The sequence below is a fragment of the Monodon monoceros genome, unplaced genomic scaffold (genome assembly GCF_005190385.1).
Source record: "Monodon monoceros isolate NGI ecotype Baffin Bay Population unplaced genomic scaffold, NGI_Narwhal_1 Super_Scaffold_9, whole genome shotgun sequence".
Taxonomy (NCBI): domain Eukaryota; kingdom Metazoa; phylum Chordata; class Mammalia; order Artiodactyla; family Monodontidae; genus Monodon; species Monodon monoceros.
In genome coordinates this window covers 44,784,926-44,805,112 of record NW_021703786.1, presented here as the reverse complement: position 1 = coordinate 44,805,112, position 20,187 = coordinate 44,784,926, and the positions used below count along the sequence as shown (strand labels likewise).

The following is a 20,187-nucleotide window of genomic DNA, read 5'->3' as shown; positions in this document are numbered from 1 at the left end:
CACACCCAGGTTTTCTAATTGTAAACCCTTTGCTCCACCCACTGAATTACGTGTGCAAAGTTAGCAATCCTTGGCTGGATTCTACTAAGTGCAGTGAACAGGAGGGCAAAGTACTCAAAGCTAATGAGAAGGAACAGATAATAAGGGGCCCTGCAAGGGACCACAATTCACAGAAAGGGAGGCCCGAGAAACAAAACCCACAGCCAAGGTCAAGGAGATGAGCTCCAGTTCTCCTTCTGCCATTAACCCACCCTGGGCACAGTGAGTTTCCTCATCTGCAAACCAATCCCTTCTCTGCTTACCTTGAAGATTATGATGACGGTCAAATAAAACAATCTGCATAAAAGCGCTTGGCAAATACAGAAAAGGGGGAGGGAGAAACAAAGCTTTTTAAAAAAATTTTATTTTTTGCTGCATTAGGTCTTCATTGCTGCGCACGGGCTTTCTCTAGTTGCGGCAAGTGGGGCCTGCTCTTGGTTGTGGTGTGCGGACTTCTCATTGCGGTGGCTTCTCTTGTTGTGGAGCACGGGCTTCAGTAGTGGTGGCTGGCGGGCTCTAGAGCGCAGGCTCAGTAGTTGTGGCGCACGGGCTTAGTTGCTCCGCGGCACGTGGGATCTTCTGGACTAGGGTTCAAACCTGTGTCCCCTGCACTGGCAAGCGGATTCCTAACCACTATGCCACCAGGGAAGTCCTTCTTTTAATAGACAAGAAAATCTTTCTTTTCTTTTCAGTTTCTTTACAATTTTCACTTATAAGAAGCACAAGTTGGAAAGCATTATAGAGGCTTTATAAAAAATAAGTCAACATAACTTACAATACAGTGTGTATAGGTTACTCCTTTCTTCTTCCTGTTTATTCACTGCCAGGAATTTGCTTCCTTTTTCAATTCCCAAGTGAGTTTTATCATTTAAAAGTAATGCATGAGGACTTCCCTGGTGGCGGAGTTGTTAAGAATCTGCCCGCCAATGCAGGGGACACGGGTTCGAGCCCTGGTCTGGGAAGATCCCACATGCCGTGGAGCAACTAAGCCCACAAGCCACAACTACTGAGCCTGTGCACCGCACCTACTGAGCCTGTGCACCGCAACTACTGAAACCCGCACCCCTAGAGCCCGTGCTCTGCAACGAGAAGCCACCGCACCACAAAGAGCAGCCACCGCCCGCCGCAACTAGAGAAAGCCCACACCCAGCAAATGAAGACCCAACGCCACAAAAAAACAAATAATAAAAGTAATCATGCAGAAGTAGGAAATCTTTTTATTTTCCCCATCAAAAGTCACAACTGTACCAGTAGTTAAGGACTGCAATTCAAAACAAGATACCATTTCTCACCCATCAGATCAGCATAACCCAACCAGTTCTGTAACACCCGCCAACACCTACGGTGTAGGGAAATGGGCTCTCCCATATACCGTCAGAGGAAACGTAAAGCACTATAACTTTTAAGAAACAGACATGGCAGAACCTGTTACCTTTTGTCCCAATAACCCCACTTAGGGGAATCTGTCTTATAGAGGTAGAAGCCACAGTCTTCATGGATATTTACCACATCATTGTTTGTAATGGCAAAAAACTAAACCACCCAATATTCATCAAATGGGGAGTGGCTGGAAAAGTGACTGCCTATTTCTGTTGTGAAATAATGCAGCTACTGAAGAGAATTTTGTTAAATCTATTTGTTAGAGGAATGCCCAAATTTAAGTGAAAAACACTAAATTAGAGTAATATGTAAAATTCTTTTTTCACAAAATAGGAAAGGAAAATGCATATTCATGTAACTACACTTGTAAATATTTGTACAAGCACAGATAAATGTGCAGAAGTTAACACAGGTTACATCACGAGAATGACACTGGAGGGAAGGAAGGGGGAGACGGTATTAACTTTGAGTCATACCTCAGTGTAGACTGACTTGTTATAATGAGTGTGTATCGTGTGGATAATTTGTTTTAAATTCAATAAAAGATGAGTCATTTCCCAATAGAGCAGGAGAACCAGGGAAGGAGAGCTAATAAGGCAGCAAAGACCCACAAAAGTAAAGACCACTTCAGTGAAGACTATCAGAGGCACTGAAAGGGTTCCTCTCTTTCAAAATTAAGAATGGGAAGCAGAAACTAAAACCAAGAAATGCCAAAACCAAACATCTTTTTCCAGGGGGAAAAGAGCAATGGAAGAGAAAGATGTGACAGGAAAAGTCAAGGACGGAAGGTGAAAGAGGGGGAAAGAAACAAGAATAAGCAGCTTGCAGATGGACGGGGCAAAAGTCTACAGAGAGGCCCTGAGGAGGAAGTTTAAACATGACAAATGCGTTTGCGGTGACACAGAGGAGGGGGGAAAACATGAAAGAGAACTGAAAGGTAAGCAATTCCTCCTCCAAAGTTGGACAGTCCAAGCAATCAACCCTTCTCTCCTCACTCTCAAGGGAGGAGAACCCTAACTTTTAAAAATCTAGAAACTGGGAAGGTCTGAGTATGTCTCCCCTTCTATTGACTTACATCTCCATCTTGTGGCCTGTTCAAGACATAGCTGTGTATGTGTGTGCATACATACATACATACACACACACGTACAGATACATATGCGTCTCAGTGTATATATGCCTGTATACTTATACATAAGTATACATGGCTATATACGTATACATACACATACATATGTAATATATACACTAAGCATATATGTAATGTAATAAGTATACATTGTTATATATTGTAAGTATACGTGCATATGTATGTATACTTATAAGTATATATACATATGTATTACATAAAAGTGTGTATACATGTGTATTTACGAATTTTTTAATTCAAGTAGAACATATAGACAAAGAAACCGAAGCGTAGAGCTAAAAGAATTCAGAAAGTGAACACCCCCAGTTAATCACTACCTAGGATAAGAAACAGAGCATAAGCAGAACCCCAGGGCCTCCCATGCCCGCTTCTGGTCACTACTTCCCCCAAAGGGAACCACTTTCATTATTGATAACACCATATACAAGGTCTGCCTTTATAGGAATGGAATCCATATAGTACACAAGCTTCTGCTTGGCTTATTTCACTCAGTGTTGTGTTTATAAGATGCATCCAGTGTGTGGTGTGTGGCTGTAGATCGTTTCCTCTCATTAGGATCATTGTATAAAATACGCCATCATGTATTTATCCACTACAGTGTTGGTGTTCAGTGGTTGTTTCCAGGTGGGACTATTTAGAAGGATGCTAGCAACACGTACATGTCCTTAGTACAGTTCAGTTTTCAGAGAGAGTTTTCCAGAGTGGTTGTAAAATGATGGTCCCTCCAGCAGGACATGAGAACTCCAGTGGCTCCACATCTTAGTAACTCCTGAGACATCTGTAATTTTAATTTTAGCCAATCTGGCAGGCGTAATGGTATGACAGCATGGTTTTAGTCTGCAATTTCCTAATGACTGGAGAGGCTGAACACCTTTTCATGTGTTCAGCCACTGGACATCCTCTTTTGTCAAGTACAGCATCAAGTTGTCTATTTTTTCCCTAAGGAGTTGTTTTTCTTGATTTGTGGGGGCTCTTTATATATTCCAGATATGACTTACGTGTCAGATATATTCACTGCAAATCTAGATTCCCATTCTATGGCTTGGCTTTCACTCTCTCTGTGCTATCTTTTGATACACAGAATTTCTTATTTTAATGAAATCCAATTTACCATGCATTTCCTTCACATTCAGTCTGTTCTGTTTAAGAAATCTTTGCCTATTCCCAAGGTCATAAAGATATCTTCCTACATTTTCTTAAAGTTTTATTTTACCTTTCACACTTACGTCTACAATCGTTCTGGAATTGATTTTCATGGAGGGTTGACTGTAGAGGCTAAGATTTGGGGTTTTTTTCCATATGGGCATTCAGCTGACCTAACACTATTGAAAAGATCTTTTCTCCACTGCACTGCAGTGTCACCTGTCATAAATCAAGTGACAACATGTGTATGGAGGGCTGTTTCTGGACTCTATTTTGATCCACTGGTTTATTGGCCTGTCCTTTTGCCAACACCACACTGCAGCTTTACGGTTAAGTCTTGATAAATGATCACGTGAGTGTTCAAAACTTTTTCTTCAAAATTGCCTTGGCTCTTCAAAATTACCACATATACCTTAGAATCAGCTTAAGTGACAACAACAAAAAAAACTGGCTGGGGAATCTAAACGTGTTTGCTCTGAATCTACAGATCAATTTTAAGAGAACATCTTTACAGTACTGAGTCCTCCCAATCTGTGAACACGGTAATCCCTCTATTAGGTTTTCCTTCCTTTCTCTAAATGCTTTATAGTTTTTAGTATAGAGGTTTCGTACTTTCATTTGACTTACTCCTACATATCTCCTGTCTTTAAAATACTATTATAAATAGCACCTTTTAAGTTTGTTTTCATTTGGTATGTCTTATGTTGTCCAGCTTTCAAGACCTTCCTAGGAGGGGAACTACCAGGTTGCTGCTGCGAGCTCACGGACAGACAATGCTGTATCACATCCACGCAGGGATAACTGGCCACCTTCACGGACTTGAGCAACAATGTGGGATTGCAACGACTGATATTTACCTAGGTATTAACGTCTCTGGGTTCACTCCCTTGATCAGTCATCCAAATGGATAATCCTTCTTTACCATTAGTATCTATTTGGAAGTCAGGCTGCTAACAGAGCTTCCTTTCCTAGCCCACGGAGAAAAAAAAATCTGGGCTAAATGACCTTCAAGTGATAATCAGTCTCGTTAGTACACATAACTGAAACACTTCAAAAGAGCTACTCTGTCAAGTTTGAGACAATTTCAAGATATGTAAGAGTACTATTTAAACATTCTACTTCATAAGCCCCAAGATATACTGCTAGACAAAAAAGATAACGCACAGTAAAGAGGACATTTTACACTATAATTCACATTAAAAACTGAAAGGGTGAGAGAGTGATTGGAGATGTATGTGTATCCTTATACATGTGTATTACCTTTCTAGAAGGATACACAAGACTGTTAGAAGTTGCTGCCTCCAGGGAGGAAAAGGGAAAATGCATGCCAGAAGTGGGAGGGCACTCCAGTTTTCATCGATAACCTTTTTGTACAGTTGGGTGTTCACAATGTGATAAACATCTTTAAAAGTAAATTTATGTTTTACATTTTTTAAAAAGTATTCTATTCGTTCCCATTAACCACTGGAATATCCCAAAGCATCAACATTTCGGCCTGACACTATCAACCAAACTGCCTCTTCCAGAAAAGTCAAAAGAAATACTTGGTCATATGACATATCCAGTTTTTCCCCCAAGAAAACATGGTCACCGTACACTTTGCATGGCTAGTATCAGACCAGTAGTTAATACAGAAAAAAAAAAAAGTGCTAAGGCAACATATATTCCAGATTTTTCAAGTCGGTCCATGTTTCAAACACTCCCTCTTGTCCCTAAGTATCAGTCCCCGCAACAAATTAACCTACTTAACCTATGTTTCTCCAGAACATGGAGACAAAGTCAGAAGCTATTACCTCCCAAATGGAATTAAACAATAATTAACAAAATGCACAAGATCATCTGTCTACAGAAGAAGCCAGTTCTATGAAACTGTATAAATGTGTTGCTGTTGAAACTGGGTTCTACTTCGAAAGCACTTCTCCTAAACCTCTTCAGGAATACAGGTAAGAGTAAATACCCCAGCTTCTTTAAACAGTGAACTAGAGATTTAAGGCAATTATCCAAGTTCCACTTGAACCTAAATAAAATAACCCAGAAGGCCAGTGAGCTACCACTTCTCTGGGATTTCAAGAACTTACTGAGGTCACAGTAGTGAGGAACCTGGAGTCTCTGGTGTCAGAAGAAACTTCAAGATGAAGAGAGTCACTGTTGCTAAGGGAACACAGAGGAGGGGTGGTACAGCAGTCCCACCCAACATCTCTATGTCCTTTCTCCCTTGTTATCAGAATTCAATTTTGTTCAAGGCTCCACTGCTCAGGGAACATAAGCCTGTCCTCAGTTTCAGTTCTGGGATGTTATCTATCCTGAATAAACCAAGCCAATCATGGCAACTCCATTCCACCATGGCTCTTGGTATAACATAGCATGTGATACGATCCTAGCCTACTTCTGTTTTGAGCCAAAGTCTACTGTGAAGCTTCCAGGAGGTGTTTTTTTTCCCTCTTAGAAAATAACTGGAAAATACAAGAGAATCAACAGAAAAGCTACTGAAAACAATCAGAATTAGACTGTTTACATATAATAGCATCCAGATATCCAGTTTTCATATAAACATCAAAAAGCATGACGAAATGAAAAACCGAATTTAAAACTACCACCAAAACTATAAAATACCTCAAAATAAATTAAACCAGAAATGTGTATTTGAAGAAAACATTCTGAAAGGCCTGAAAGATGGCTTGAACAAACAGGAAAAAAAACCCATATTCTTGGGTAGGAAAATTCAACATTATAAAGGATTAAGATTTCATGTAACCCCAATTTTTAGAAAACCAACAGTTATTTCTTTTTGGAATTAGATTAGCTGATTTTGAGTTTTTAAATGAAAATTGTTTAAGTAGTACCATGACAGAAGACTAGCCCTATCGTGTACTAAAACTTATAATAAAGCCACAAAATGGTATTAGCACAGAGATCAATGAAATGCCTTACGAAGTCCAGAAATAGATCCAAACATATATGGGAATGTATTATACGATAAATCTCATCTCAGAATTTGTGAAGATGGATGACTCAGTAAAAAAAAAAAAAAAATGTAGTCAGTCACAAAAATAGTCAAATAGGGAAAAAGTGTGATTCGTACTCTTCAAATTCCAAATGGATCAAATATTTAACAGAGTAAACAAATTTAACAAAAATTTAACATCAGAACTATCTTCATATACTAGATTGGAATAGGATACAAAATTTAATAACACGCTTTGGAGAAGACTGTATGGAAATAGGCAGTCACATAAGTTGCTAGCACAAGGCTAAACGGGTTCTACGAAAATTATAAATGCATATATCCTTTGGCCCAGCCATCCTTCTTCTAAGAACTTATCTAGAACTTCTAAGAACTTATCTAGACCTAGACCTTCACACATATGAAATCCCTTATGTATAAGGTTATTCACCACTATATTTTTGTAATAGAAAAACTATGTAATATATATACACAAATGTAATAGAGTGGAAACAATACACATATCAATAGGAGACTAGTTAAGTTACAGTAGTGGAAACAATGAAATATAAGGCTATAAAAAAAAAACTAATGACAGAGGATTCAATTACAATATCAACCCTCATATTCCAAAAAAAAAAACCCCAAACTAATGACAAAACCTCATGTGCTGGTTTCGGAAGATCTCTAGGATATTTAGATGACAAAAGAATGCTGTAGAAAAATTTGTGTAGTATGCTACCGTTTGTGTAAAAGATGGAGGGAAATAAGAAAATATTCCTATTTGCTGGCATATATTCAAGAGAACCTTGGAAATATATACCAAAAATTATTAACACTGGTATTTGTTGAGGAGGGGGCACACAGGAGGGAGGCTTGTTCACTGAACACTGTTAAGTGCTTTTAAAATGTCTCAGCCACGGGCTTCCCTGGTGGCGCAGTGGTTGAGAATCTGCCTACTAATGCAGGGGACACGGGTCCGAGCCCTGGTCTGGGAGGATCCCACATGCCGCGGAACAACTAGGCCCGTGAGCCACAACTACTGAGCCTACGCGTCTGGAGTCTGTGCTCCGCAACGAGAGGCCGTGAGAGTGAGAGGCCCGCGCACCGCGATGAAGAGTGGCGCCGGCTTGCCACAACTAGAGAAAGCCCTCGCACAGAAACGAAGACCCAATACAGCAAAAATAAATAAACTCCTACCCCCAACATCTTCAAAAAAAAAAAAAAAAAAAAAAAAGAAAGTTTCGAAAAAAAATGTCTCAGCCACGTGAATACATTACTTATGCAAGACATACCCTCCTTCCTCTCCTACTGAAGTCTGGAGTGTGGCTGGGAACTTTCTACAGGTATTCTCGACCAAGAGGAGTCGGTCTGAAGACGAAGGCAAAACAAAGACATGGCCAGAACCTGGATCATCACCGACTGTGGAATTAACCACCCCTCTCAATTCTCTAACATGGAATTTATTATACAGAGGTATTTTTCCTTATGTAAGTGGTTTTGCGTAGGGTTATCTGTTCCCTACAGCTGAGGGCATCGTGACTGTAATACTAATGCGTGAGCTAAACCAGGCACCCCCTTGGTGAGGGTAAGAACAATAAACACCGTCTTCTTTTCCAGACCTTTTAGGTGCTTTCCTTGGTCCTTCTCCTCCTCTGACTGCCGCAGACACAACCTCCCTTTCTAGTCTGCACTGTATATACCCATTTGCACTGAATTTCTGTCTTGCTTGTTTCTCCTGCCTGCCTGAACTCTTTCAGAATGAGCATTATAAAAGGCGAACAAACCCCACCAGGGTCGCCTCTCAGCCCACCTCATGTGCCTCTATTAACTTCTGATTCTAATCTCCGCTAATTAAGTAGGCAGACTATGTACCAAAGTTACTTATCTTTCCATCAAACCACCCCAAATAATCAGTGAGGCAGAGACAAAAAGTGAGGGGTTGCCCCAAGTCCCATTTCATGCGCCTCTTTGTGAGCGTAGTCAAAGACTACATTTCCCAGCCTCCCCGGCAGGCAGGTTGGAACCATGTGATTGGTTACGGCCAACGGGCTGCTACATACGCAACTTCTAGGCGATGGCATATGAGAGGGGGTGAGACCTCCACACCCTCTCTCTTCTCCCCTCACAGCGAGCACGGAGGTCTCGTGTCAAAGACAGCACACCCACATGGTGGGAAACCCTGAATCACCCTTTGAAGGGAGCTGTCCCAGAGAACCACCAGACTTTATATAAGGCAGGCAAAAAATGCTTTCATCTGGTATTCCCCTGAGGGTCCCAGGTTTGTTTACAGAGCCCAGCCTATCACATCCCGACTCAGTCTACCTTTCAATCAACAGAAATGTGCTGAGCGCCTGCTATATACCAAACTCCCACTGGGTATTTATAAAAGATACTGGAAAAATAAAAGATTTTCATTCAGTGAGCAAATAGTTATTAACCATTGTGTTAGGTTTTGCTCCCCCGTCCTCAAGGTATTTAAAATTTAGATGGAGAAACAAAATATAGGCTTGCAAAAAAATATATATATTAAAACCACATGGCTTCCCTAGCTAAATCAGCTGCCCACTAATATTCCCTCAAAGCACAATATATTTTTCTGCTGAACTGATTTTACTTATTTGTATAAATCTTTAATTCATGTCTTTCTTGCTGAACTGTAAATAGCTCATATGTAAAAACTAGATTTTGTTTGTTTTGTTTAGGGTTTTTTTGCCACCACTCATAACAGGCACTCAAAAGAAAAGCTTCCATTTACCACATTTTTTATTCCTTAACTAGTTTATTAAATTATCAGAGAAATTTAATATTCTTGACTGCACTTAATACCACCTTAGTTCAACTATCCTTGGGGTCACTGAAAGAGAGAGAGAAGCACATCTTTACTGATTTCAGCATATCCTTTACATGCCAGATGACCCAGAAAGTTAGTGTATTTCTGGGGCATAAGTAAAAAGGATAAATTATTACGGCTTATCCGTTGTCTCACAGCTAATGATGCCGGAGTATATTCCTCAGAGATTTCCTACTTCTGGAAGAGTCGGTTCGTCATGTGTTCATAACTTCAGGCAACAAAGTAGAAACGAATAATTTTTTAGGAAATCTCAGTACTATCAGATGGAAATCATCCTTCTTATAAATCAAGCTTTAAATTGAAAGAAAACATTCAATGATCTAAAATGGTAGAAGGGCAATACTTTTAATGGAATATTCAATGTAAATTTTTCTTTTGCCTCCCAATACAGTGAAATGAAATATAAATTGGAAGTATATATATATATTTTTAGCAGCTCCAAGGAAAAGTAAATATCTGAAATTAAATGTAAAGCTCACTCTAAGAAAATGTGAACATTTCATTTTCTTCTATTCTTTTGATGTTAGCAGTTGGTCTGCTTGTTAATATAGGATTCCTGACACATTACCATCTCAACCTCTAAATAACTTCCTATTTCCTATAATCCTCAACATACTTGGTGGTGTGAAGATTAAAGCTTACCCAATTAGCCACCCAGTACAGCCGAGTTAATCACATAATCTCTGAGATGGTCACAGAGCACTGAAGTATGCAAAGATTTTTTTTTCCTCTCTTTACAAAGATTTAACTAATTGTGAGAATTGGCAATGCTCTCAAATATAAAGGGCAGCAGGGTTTTCAATCAGAAGCTGTGTCACTGCTTTATAAATTAGGGCTTATCTTCTTCCAAGAGACATTGTTACAGAGACTTCTTTAACAAGTTTCCAAATGTCCTCAATTAGTCAACCATTACTTACTGAGACCAAGTCTCACATCAAGGCTTACTGCTTCAGAATAAGGATCAGTAATCCGTAAGGTAAAACTCAGACTCCGTCACATGACAGCTACGCATTCAATTATGGGATTCCTACACTCGTGTCTGTTTAAAGGAAATGTTAATCCAAACTGAAGTTTGACAATACTCTCCTCTCCTTAACAAGTCCACATATGACGAGGAAGAGGAAAGAGGAGGAAAGTTTTGGGGGGCAGGGGATGGCAAAAGGACTCCTGAGAATGAGGGATGGGGGAGGGAGAGAAAGCAAAGACTTGGGGTGAGAAAAGGAGGACACAGAGGAAACCAGAGAAGAGGGAAGAGCTCAGGAGGACAGGGAGGGTCGACAGTTTTCAGGGAGTCCTGGTTGGGTCAACTGATCTTGCGGTGTTGCCGCCAGTTATTACGGGGCTTCGAACTACCGATTAGCAGATCACCCCCAGTTCTCCAACAGTACCTGTGGTGATGGTCTAGCATGAATGACAAGATGTGCCAGAGAGAGCAGGTCTATAACATTTTCAAGTTCTGATAAGGTTTTCTGACCAATGTGCTTCTGTAGGTTGTGACCTAAAAGCAAGACGTGAGCCATGCCCCCCCCCCCAGTGACAAAGCAACCCACAATGATATCAAGAATGACAGAAGCCATCAAAACCTGGAGGAAACCAGAGATTAGGGAAGCAAGCAGAAACGATGGAGGAGCCCAGAACTAGGAATCTGCAGGACTGAAGAAATCTTTGCGAGTCACTGGAGACCCTAAGAGCAACCGACGGGCAGGGGAGGGAATGAGGTTTCTCCAGGGACAGAGCTGAAAGGTCCCCGACAAGGTCTCAGAAATGACCGGGCAGCCTGACAGTCAGGAGGTGGGAGGGCAAGATCGAACTGGGAAGCCAAATCCAATTCATGTCTACAACTGAATTCAGATCCTCAGAAGGCTAGGTCCAAGCAAGAGTTATTTGGGTATGGGAGGTTGGGGAAGGAAGGGGAGGCCTCAAAGGTGGGAATTCGGGGTTTAAAAAAAAAAGGCAAAAGTAACTGACATGGGCATGTGGGTGAAATCAAAGACTGGAAACTCTGACCTCAAATCTAAGACAGTCTACTTCTAGCAATTTCCTTGAGTTTAACCTGTGTTCGTGCACACACTCATCCATACACGCACTGCCTGCCTCCATCAACTCTGCACTGCTGCCATCCTCCCTGATGAGCTGGGGTTGGGCAGTACTATCTAGGTGTTCATTTCACAGCCCTTGAGTAGATTTCCCAGGGCTTCCTCTACATAAGAATTTGAGAATGGTTTTACCTTGTATGCATTTCCTTACCGATCAGATTCTCCTAGAATGTGTGTAGGACTTACTTTTTGGACAATTATGGGCTGAACTGTGTCCGTCCCCCCCCCCCCCCCCACCCCGGCAAAACTCATTCGTTGAGGTCTTAACCCCCAGTAATCCAGAATGGAACAATATTCGGAGATAAGTTCTTTAAAGAGGCAGTTAAAGTGAGGTCACGAGGGTGGGCCCTAATCCAGTAAGAAAAGGAAATTTGGACACGGACACACATGCGGGTATGACAGAGGAGAAGACAGAGGGGGAAACGGCCATCTACAAGCCGAGGAGAGAGGCCTAGAACAGATCCTGCTGTCACGGCCCTCAGGAGGAACCAACTCTGAAGGTGACACCTTAACCTTGGACTTCCAGCCACCAGAACTGTAAGAAAATACATTTCTGTTGTTTGAGCCACCCGGTCTGTGGTACTTCATTACAGTAGCCCTAGCAAACTAATACAGACAGGTATACACAGACATGGGTCTAAAGCAATCCTAGCCCGACAAGGATTCACCAATAATTCACCTTCCAGGCCACCTACCATTGTCTTTCCTCTTTCATACCTCAGTGACTTACGGACTTTCTTCACAGTGAGCAATATCTAATTGCCGCACTGGTTTCTCATTCTTGGGCACATTCCATGGTGCCTGGAATGGACCGTCACGGTCTTGCTCTACCCATTTTACCTCATCAAGCCAATCCTCAGAAGTCATGTCTCCTCTACAGGGCTCACACACTTGTCAACTCTTCTGCAAGCTTGTTTTGAATTACTCTAGATTTCTGTATCTGAATAAAACATCTATGGTTCCCTCAAAGCTTCATCTTGAGAGCATGGAAATCAGCCTGGCCGGTTACCTTCTTTATTTCAAACCCTCAGGAATTAGTTACCCCTGCTTCAGTTTCCCCTCAGGCTGGTCTTTCTGTCCCTGGCCAGCCCAACCATTCACCAATAAGCAACATCTGCAGGCCCACCAGGTGGATCAGCCTTAAACTAAACAGGAGGAGCAGGGGGCGTCCTGGTGATAGGACTTCAGAGGCCTTGGTGGGCCTCCATCCGACACACCTCTGCTACTGACCTGCTAAATTCCCTAAAATCTTCCTACTGCTTCATTTACTTTGGGCTCAAGGAGGCTTCAGCTAACCTCCTTACCTCCAGGAAGGTAAGTCGTTGCCATCATGGATTCCATTGCTAGAATCAACGTGCGACTGTTTACCATCAAGACCACAGCCAGCAAGCCGGGCACTGAGGAAAGGGACACAGAAGGAGCCGTGGGAGGTGAGAATAGGAGGGAGGAGAACCAGGTGCATAACATGAAACGAGACTGGTCAGGGAGGCCAGGTCCCCCTCAAGCACTCATCTTGTAGTTGTAAAGGCTTTAGAGCTTACAAAGCCCTTCACGTTCCAATCACCTCACCTGGTCCAAACAATGAAAAAGAGGCAGAACACACACCCTCATTTTCAAGTCAATGATTCTGAAGCCCAGATGACTGACTAGGAGGCAACAGAGCCGAGTGCTTCTAATTCCTGGTCCAGCTCTTCTTACGGTGCAACTGTTAAGAGTTCCCATCTGAAGACACACAGATCCAGAGGAAATCCAAACTCGGAGACTGATCAGTCTTAGAACCATGTGCAAGTTACCTGACCCCTCCAAGCCTCAGCTTCTCTCCTGTAAAGTGGGATGTTATAAAGATCTGAGCGCAGGCACGCACAGCTTAGCATAGCGCCCGACACATAGAAAACACACAGGTGTAAGCCGTTAGCGCTCATCTCTCAGACCCCGTGAGAGAAAGCAGTGGTTCTCACCCTGCCACCCACCCCCGAGGAGCTCCCCGCCGTGTTACGGCTACCCAGGCCGCCCGCCAGACTACTCGTTCAGACTCTGCAAGTTTATGGTCTGGACGCTTGTCTTTTTATTTTTTTATTTTTTTTAAAGCCTCGTGGGTGATTCTGATGCTGAGTGCCACAATTAAGAACAAGTGATATAAAGCACTATTTCAAGCTGGAAGGGGCATTCAAACCACCTGAGGATCTTGTTCAAATGCAGATTCGATTGAGTAGGCCGAGGGTGGCGTCTGAGACTACATTTCTAAACACAAACCCAGGTGACGCTGAACCTGAACAGGTCGGGCTTTAAGTAGCAAACAGATTATCACAGGAGAGAAGAGGGGTGACCAAAAAAAGAGATGGGGGTGACAAGCAATAGGAGTAACTTTGACATACTGAGATCGAGAGAAGTCATTCTGGCTTGTAGACGAGTTAACTTGAATTTTACGCTACCTGAAACAGCCTGTTTGTGGCCTATCAAATATACATTGTACACCTGTTTTAATCACTAAAGGAAAGGGAAGACTAACCAGAAGTAAAGACCGTCCATGTTAAAAATAAAGATTAAAGGCCCCTCTTCCTGGGACGCCAACGTTAATCCTCCTTTGATAAGATTCACTTCCCAGGTGCCAAGTCCATCCTGTACCTGCTGTACGTATACATCCTGGTCTGTTTTTTTGAAACCTTGAAGAAATGTATCCCTGACTTGTTTAACGTACTTTGTTCTGACACGATATAAAACTGTGCTAAAAACCCTGCTTCTCTGGAGCTATTTCTTAGAGTGATCTGGGAAGCAGGCTTCTGGGCTAGTCCTCAGTTTGGCTCCAATAAGACTCTCTTCTATTATCATTTTCGTCGGCCCAAGTGAGGGGTGGGGACCAAAAATCAACCATACCCCCCAGGAAGACCTAAGGCCCAGACTCGGCGGCGACCACTGTGCAGGCCGGACCTCGCTCGCTGGTAACTCGCTCCTCTTCCTCTGCAGCCACGTCGGACAAACCCGATAGGGCTGAGATTGAGAAAGTCGATAAGTCGAGATTGAAGAAAACAGAAACAAAAGAGAAAAATCCACTGCCTTCAAAAGAAACGACTGAACAGGAGAAGCAAGCAGGCGTGCCCTAAGGAGGCGCGCGCCGCCAATATGCCCTGGACATTCCACAAGCATTGCCTTCTTATCTTACTTCTTGTAGCTGTTTAACTTTGTAAGATGCAAAGAGGTTGGATCAAGTTTAAATGACCGTGCTGCCCCTTTTCACCTCGAAGAATGGAAAACTACTGACAACGAAGGCCGCGCCTGCCTCTCCCATCCACCTGTCTGGCTGGCAGGAAAGGAAAAGAACTTGCATGTTGGTGAAGGAGGAGGCTGGGTGGGACGACAGTGAAATCTAGAATAAAGAGTAAGCTGGTCCAACGTGTCCTGTGGGCTGTAAAATGCAGTTTAATCAGGGTGCCATTTTTTGTTGTTGTTCAAATGATTTTAATTATTGGAATGTTTTTTAATATTCAAGTTTTAAAACCTGGGGGAAAAAAGACCTAAGGCCCAAGTGGGCCCCTTCAATATCATTAAACGACAATGAAGAGCAGAGCCTGACACACAAGAGGCTCTCACCCAACAGTCACCGTCACTAGTCATCAGAACAGCCACCTCCACGACAGAGAAGGATGTCCGTGTCTTCTCCTCCTCCAACCATTACCTCTACTTGGCCCCTCCTCCCCTACGAAATTTGCTTCTCCCGCCCCACGCTACCTTTACATTTCTGGATTTCGACGTGAAGACCCGCCCTGACAGAGGGCACTCTCTCCTCACCCTGGATCCCCTTGCTCACCAGTTCTTTTTCACCAGCCCTGAATCACCACCTTCACCCTCCCACTTCACTCCTGCATCCGCCCGAGCAGTGTCCGGCACCACGATGGATCAGCCAGCTCACCGGAGGCTTCGGCGTCCGCTTACAAACGCTGCCCAGGACACAGCTCCTCCTTCCCTAACTCCTGGCTTTTATTTCTCCAAAGGAACAGCTCCAACGTTTCATCTAGCTTCCCGAATTTCAACGTTTCTTTCCACAAACCTTGGATCCCACGCTCCAGAGAAAGCTAGGACCGACAGGCAGCCGGCTCATCCTCTTCAGCTCTCCCTTGGGCTGTGGTTTTTCAAGCCTGGCTGCAGATCAGAATCACCTGGGGCCCCTCTATGACCACGCCCTCCATGCCCCTGGATTTAATTGTCTGAGGCTGAGCCTCGTTAAAACCTCGTTAAAAAAAAAAAAACACCGCCCCTGGGAAGCAGTATGACTCCTAACCAGGAACAAGCTGCTGCCCCACAATGAAGGCATCATCACCTCTGTGGGGAAGGCGGGGAGAGGAGGGTTTTATCCTCATCTCATCTGTGATGTTTCCCACAATGACGTTAAGAGAGTTCTAGAAGCCGGGGGGAGGCCAGTTCTAAAGATGTCACAATTTATACTTCATTAACCTCAGCTGGGAAGGCCGGACCGCTTCTCTGGGTTCTTCCAGCAGAGCCCGGTACAGAGCAGCTGACAACTGTAGAGTGTGAATTACTCTCCAGCAAAGAACAGAGAGAAGAATCCAACGGCCCCACGCCTCTAATTCCATGAGCCGTGGACTACAACCTTTAGGACACATTTTTATAACAAGTCAATTAAAAAAATCATTTTCAGGGACTTCCCTGGCGGCCCAGTGGTTAGGACTTCACCTTCCAAAGCAGGAGGTGCCGGTTCGTTCGATCCCTGGTGGGGGAGCTAAGATCCCACATGCCCCGTGGCCAAAAAACCAAAACATAAAACAGAAGCAAAATTGTAACAAATTCAATAAAGACTTTAAAAATGGTCCACATCAAAAAAATCTTTAAAAAATCATTTTCCAACACAGATAAGAACATGATTTCTAGAGTTTAAAAGGCAGCTAACATATCAGAAAGCTCAACCTAAAGAATGAAAAGACATTTTCTGACTTTGTATTATACCTAAATAGCCTTCCTCCAAGATGGGATTCAGCTGAACATATCTGGTTTATTAAATCTAGAAATTTAATGAAAACTACATTGCATAGAAAATGACAAACACTATAAATGAACAGACTATATTTTACTAGTTAAAGAAATTTTAAAAAAAGAAATTAAGCCATTCAGGAAATAGCTGTAGTCTCTGCAAATAAATTTCACCCACCACATAAACCCTGTAAAGGAAAACATCGTACCTGATGAGATCTGGTTCTGCACCCTCGTTCTTAAAGGATGTCAGAAGTAGTCTCTCTCGAGTTACAAGATCATCCAAAAGGTTTTGTCTTCGGTCTCCTTCGAGCTGTGTTCTGCAGGCATCTCGTTAAGGTCCAAGAGCAGGTGAATTACCTCATTTGACCTATTACGTTAAGTGAGCTCTCCAAGTCAGAAAGGACTGTTACAGGCTCTGATCAATCCTACCCAGAAGAGGCCTGAACCAACCTTCTCCTGCTGCTCTAACCTCAGACCTCACTGATCCTTCCAGTAAAGGACCTGGACAGAACCATCGCAGAGGGACTTAACAAACACTGACACAGATCCGCCACACGAGATCCTTCACTGAGAAATACAGTTGGTAAACACGATTTTCCTCCCAGTGGCCACCCCTGAAATGTCCTTCCTCTCAACAGAGCAATGTGACTCAGGGAGTCATCAGGCTTTGAGTTTTAGGTCACAGTGGTCAAGGGTTTTTCCTGGACACTAATACCCTAAGATACTCTGCTAAAAAAGGAAAAAGAGAAAGAAAAGTTTTCTATGTTGCCCCCTTTCTTCCATGTTAATGAACACCTATTAACACACCTGGAATGTATTTTGTAAAGGGCTACTTTACGCAACAGATTTGCTCTAAAAAGCTGTTACCATCGGCTCATTAAATACATTGCATGAGCTTTAATTCTCAACAAAATTACAAGGAAATAATCATATTTTAATGTGTTAATCTACTAAGCATGCTTGACTAGGAGTCCAAAGGCCAGCTAGTCCTATTTTGATCCTTACCTATGATCCTGAACCAATTACTTCACCTCTTTGAATTTGTTTCTTCATATGGCACCCAGATAATCTCTCACACCTCCTCCGGCACAATCCATGGCCACAGTTTTCCTGGTTCCAGTAAAAGTGAGACTACTACTTTGGATTTCTGGATTTATAGATACTTGTCCTTTCAAGAGGGGATATTAAACCCTGCATTTAGGCCCCAGAAGTTTGAGAACTTGGCAGAATCAAGTAAGTTTCCCTGGGTGGGAAAACCACGGCCCAGTGAATCTACTTTTGTTGATCATTTTGACTAGAAAAAGCTGGCCAACTATTTAAAAAAAGCAAATAAACCCATCAAAAATGTTCCCCAGTAACAGACACTAGTTAGAAAAATCATAAATCCCCCCCAAACCAATGTTAACTAAGGAGTGTCAGTGACTTTGACTACTTAAAAAATAATAATGGATACATTCTCTCAACATTCCAGAACGCCACGCTTTCCTAAGAAAAATGACTACCATCGCCTTTCCGTTTCCTGCTTGACTACAGTCATTAAGAACCCATCTTGGAAACCGTGAAGTAGCAACTGTAACTAAGAAACAGTGAGCTTAAGTCCTTCCTCTGTACTAATAAAAGGGCCAAATATTAGCCTTCTGATCAATGCAACACCAAGAATAAATATCAATGTGTTTCAAATCAGTGGCAAATTGTCAATAAAGCAGAAGCCTCTTCTATCTAAAAAAACGCTCCTGGGGGTGGGGAGAGACAGAACCTATGTCATGGATTATACAGGACAAAACTGAATTTTAATCATGGAAAACTATTAACTATACCACAATGCTGATAACCCTTGTCTTCTGTTCTACGCTCAACCTACTCTGGCAACCTGTGGTTTTGTTGGGATTTAGTTATCCAACCATCCAAGCGAGCATAAGCTGAACGATAATCCAATATTACAATTAAGCACAGATCTGACTGGCTCAGGGGTTTAAACATAAAAAGTAAAATTACATATCATTAGAAGACGACTTTGGAGAACTTTCTAATACTCTTAGGGTAAGAAAGATCTTTCTAGTCAAGAAGGAAAACCCAGAGGCCATGAAGGAAACACTAAATCTGGCTCTATAAAAGTTTTAAATACCTGCAAAGTAAAATTACAAGTGACAATAGTGGCAAATTTTAAAACAGCAAAGGAGATAACAGGGCATAGAAAAAAGAAACAACAGTAATGCTAATCAAATGGAAAAAAATGCAGTTTCACATTAGTAAGAGAAATGCAAACTGAACCATGCTATAACTTTCACCCATCAGGTAAGAAACTACGACAGGGCGGTTCTGGAAAGGGGCAAGGAACCAAGCACTCTCGGACATCCTTGGTGGGAATGGAAATGGGTTCAACCAATTGCCACGTTGCCTTCTATATACATAACAAAATTTAAAAGGCACATTCTTTCCACAGGAATTTCTCCTGCAGATATATTCACATGTCTATACAAAGATGCAGGAACAAAGATGTTCACTGCAGCATTATTTATATTAGCCAAATATTGGAAACATTCTAAGGTCCGTCAATAAGGAACTAGCACACCTCTACAATGGTATGTTTTGCAGCCCCCCCAAAAAAAAGAGAGAGAGAAGAGGAAAGCTCTTTATGTATCGATGATAATGATAATTAACATTTCTGAGCACTTACTAAGTGCTACATAAGTTATTTGGTATGGAATAATCTCCAAAATAGTGTTAAACAAAAAGAAGCAGCAAAGAGCTAAACAGTGAATAGTATGCTCCCACTGCATACATTAAAAAAAAATCAGAGAAACATATATGTTTGTATATACACTTAAAATTTATGGAAGGATACAAAAAGAGTTGCCTCTAAGGAAAGGGAACTGGGGATTCAGGGTGTAAGGGAGACTTACTTCCCATCCAATATTGTTTTGGACTGTTTGACTCTATCAAATGCTAATTAACAAAAAATTTCAGAACCAAACGTATAATATGATCCCTCTGTAGTCAAAAGCATTTTATATTTACACGTGTATATATTTGTTCATGCCTAGAAAAGTCTGTGATGGCAGGTACCAACCACTAACACATTAACTATGAAAGAATGAGCTGGAATAGGATGGGGATGGGGAAGAGAGAGAAGAGTCATTGGTTAAAAATAAGAACTATAGGGATTCCCTGGTGGCGCACTGGTTGAGAGTCCACCTGCCGATGCAGGGGACATGAGTTCATGCCCCTGTCCGGGAAGATCCCACATGCCGCGGAGCAGCTGGGCCCGTGAGCCATGGCCGCTGAGCCTGCGCGTCCGGAGCCTGTGCTCCGCAACGGGAGAGGCCACAACAGTGAGAGGCCCACGTACCGCAAAAAAATAAAATAAAATAAGAACTATACAGGTAGAAAGTACTTTTTTAATAAAAACAATAAAGGCAAGTTTTAAATTTAGCAAATGTTAGATATAAACTAGTTGAGAATAAATTAACAAAGAACATCAATTTTAGGAGCAATAAAACTTGGTGATTATGTTTTGAAGATTAGTAAGTGAAGAACAGAATCACAGACAGCTGATGCTAGGGGAGGCATATCCAAGTCTCTTGTTCTTCTGACC

At 42.1% G+C, this 20,187-nt stretch overlaps 1 protein-coding gene across 1 annotated transcript in view; it reads right to left on the bottom strand.

The window, feature by feature from the left end:
* STX8 (syntaxin 8) overlaps positions 1-20,187 on the bottom strand; it is a 241,112-nt gene that overhangs the window by 203,065 nt on the left and 17,860 nt on the right. Inside the window, exon 4 of the mRNA XM_029212789.1 lies at positions 16,799-16,909. Coding sequence (XP_029068622.1) covers positions 16,799-16,909 — 111 coding nt within the window. The remainder of the gene's footprint in view (positions 1-16,798; positions 16,910-20,187) is intronic.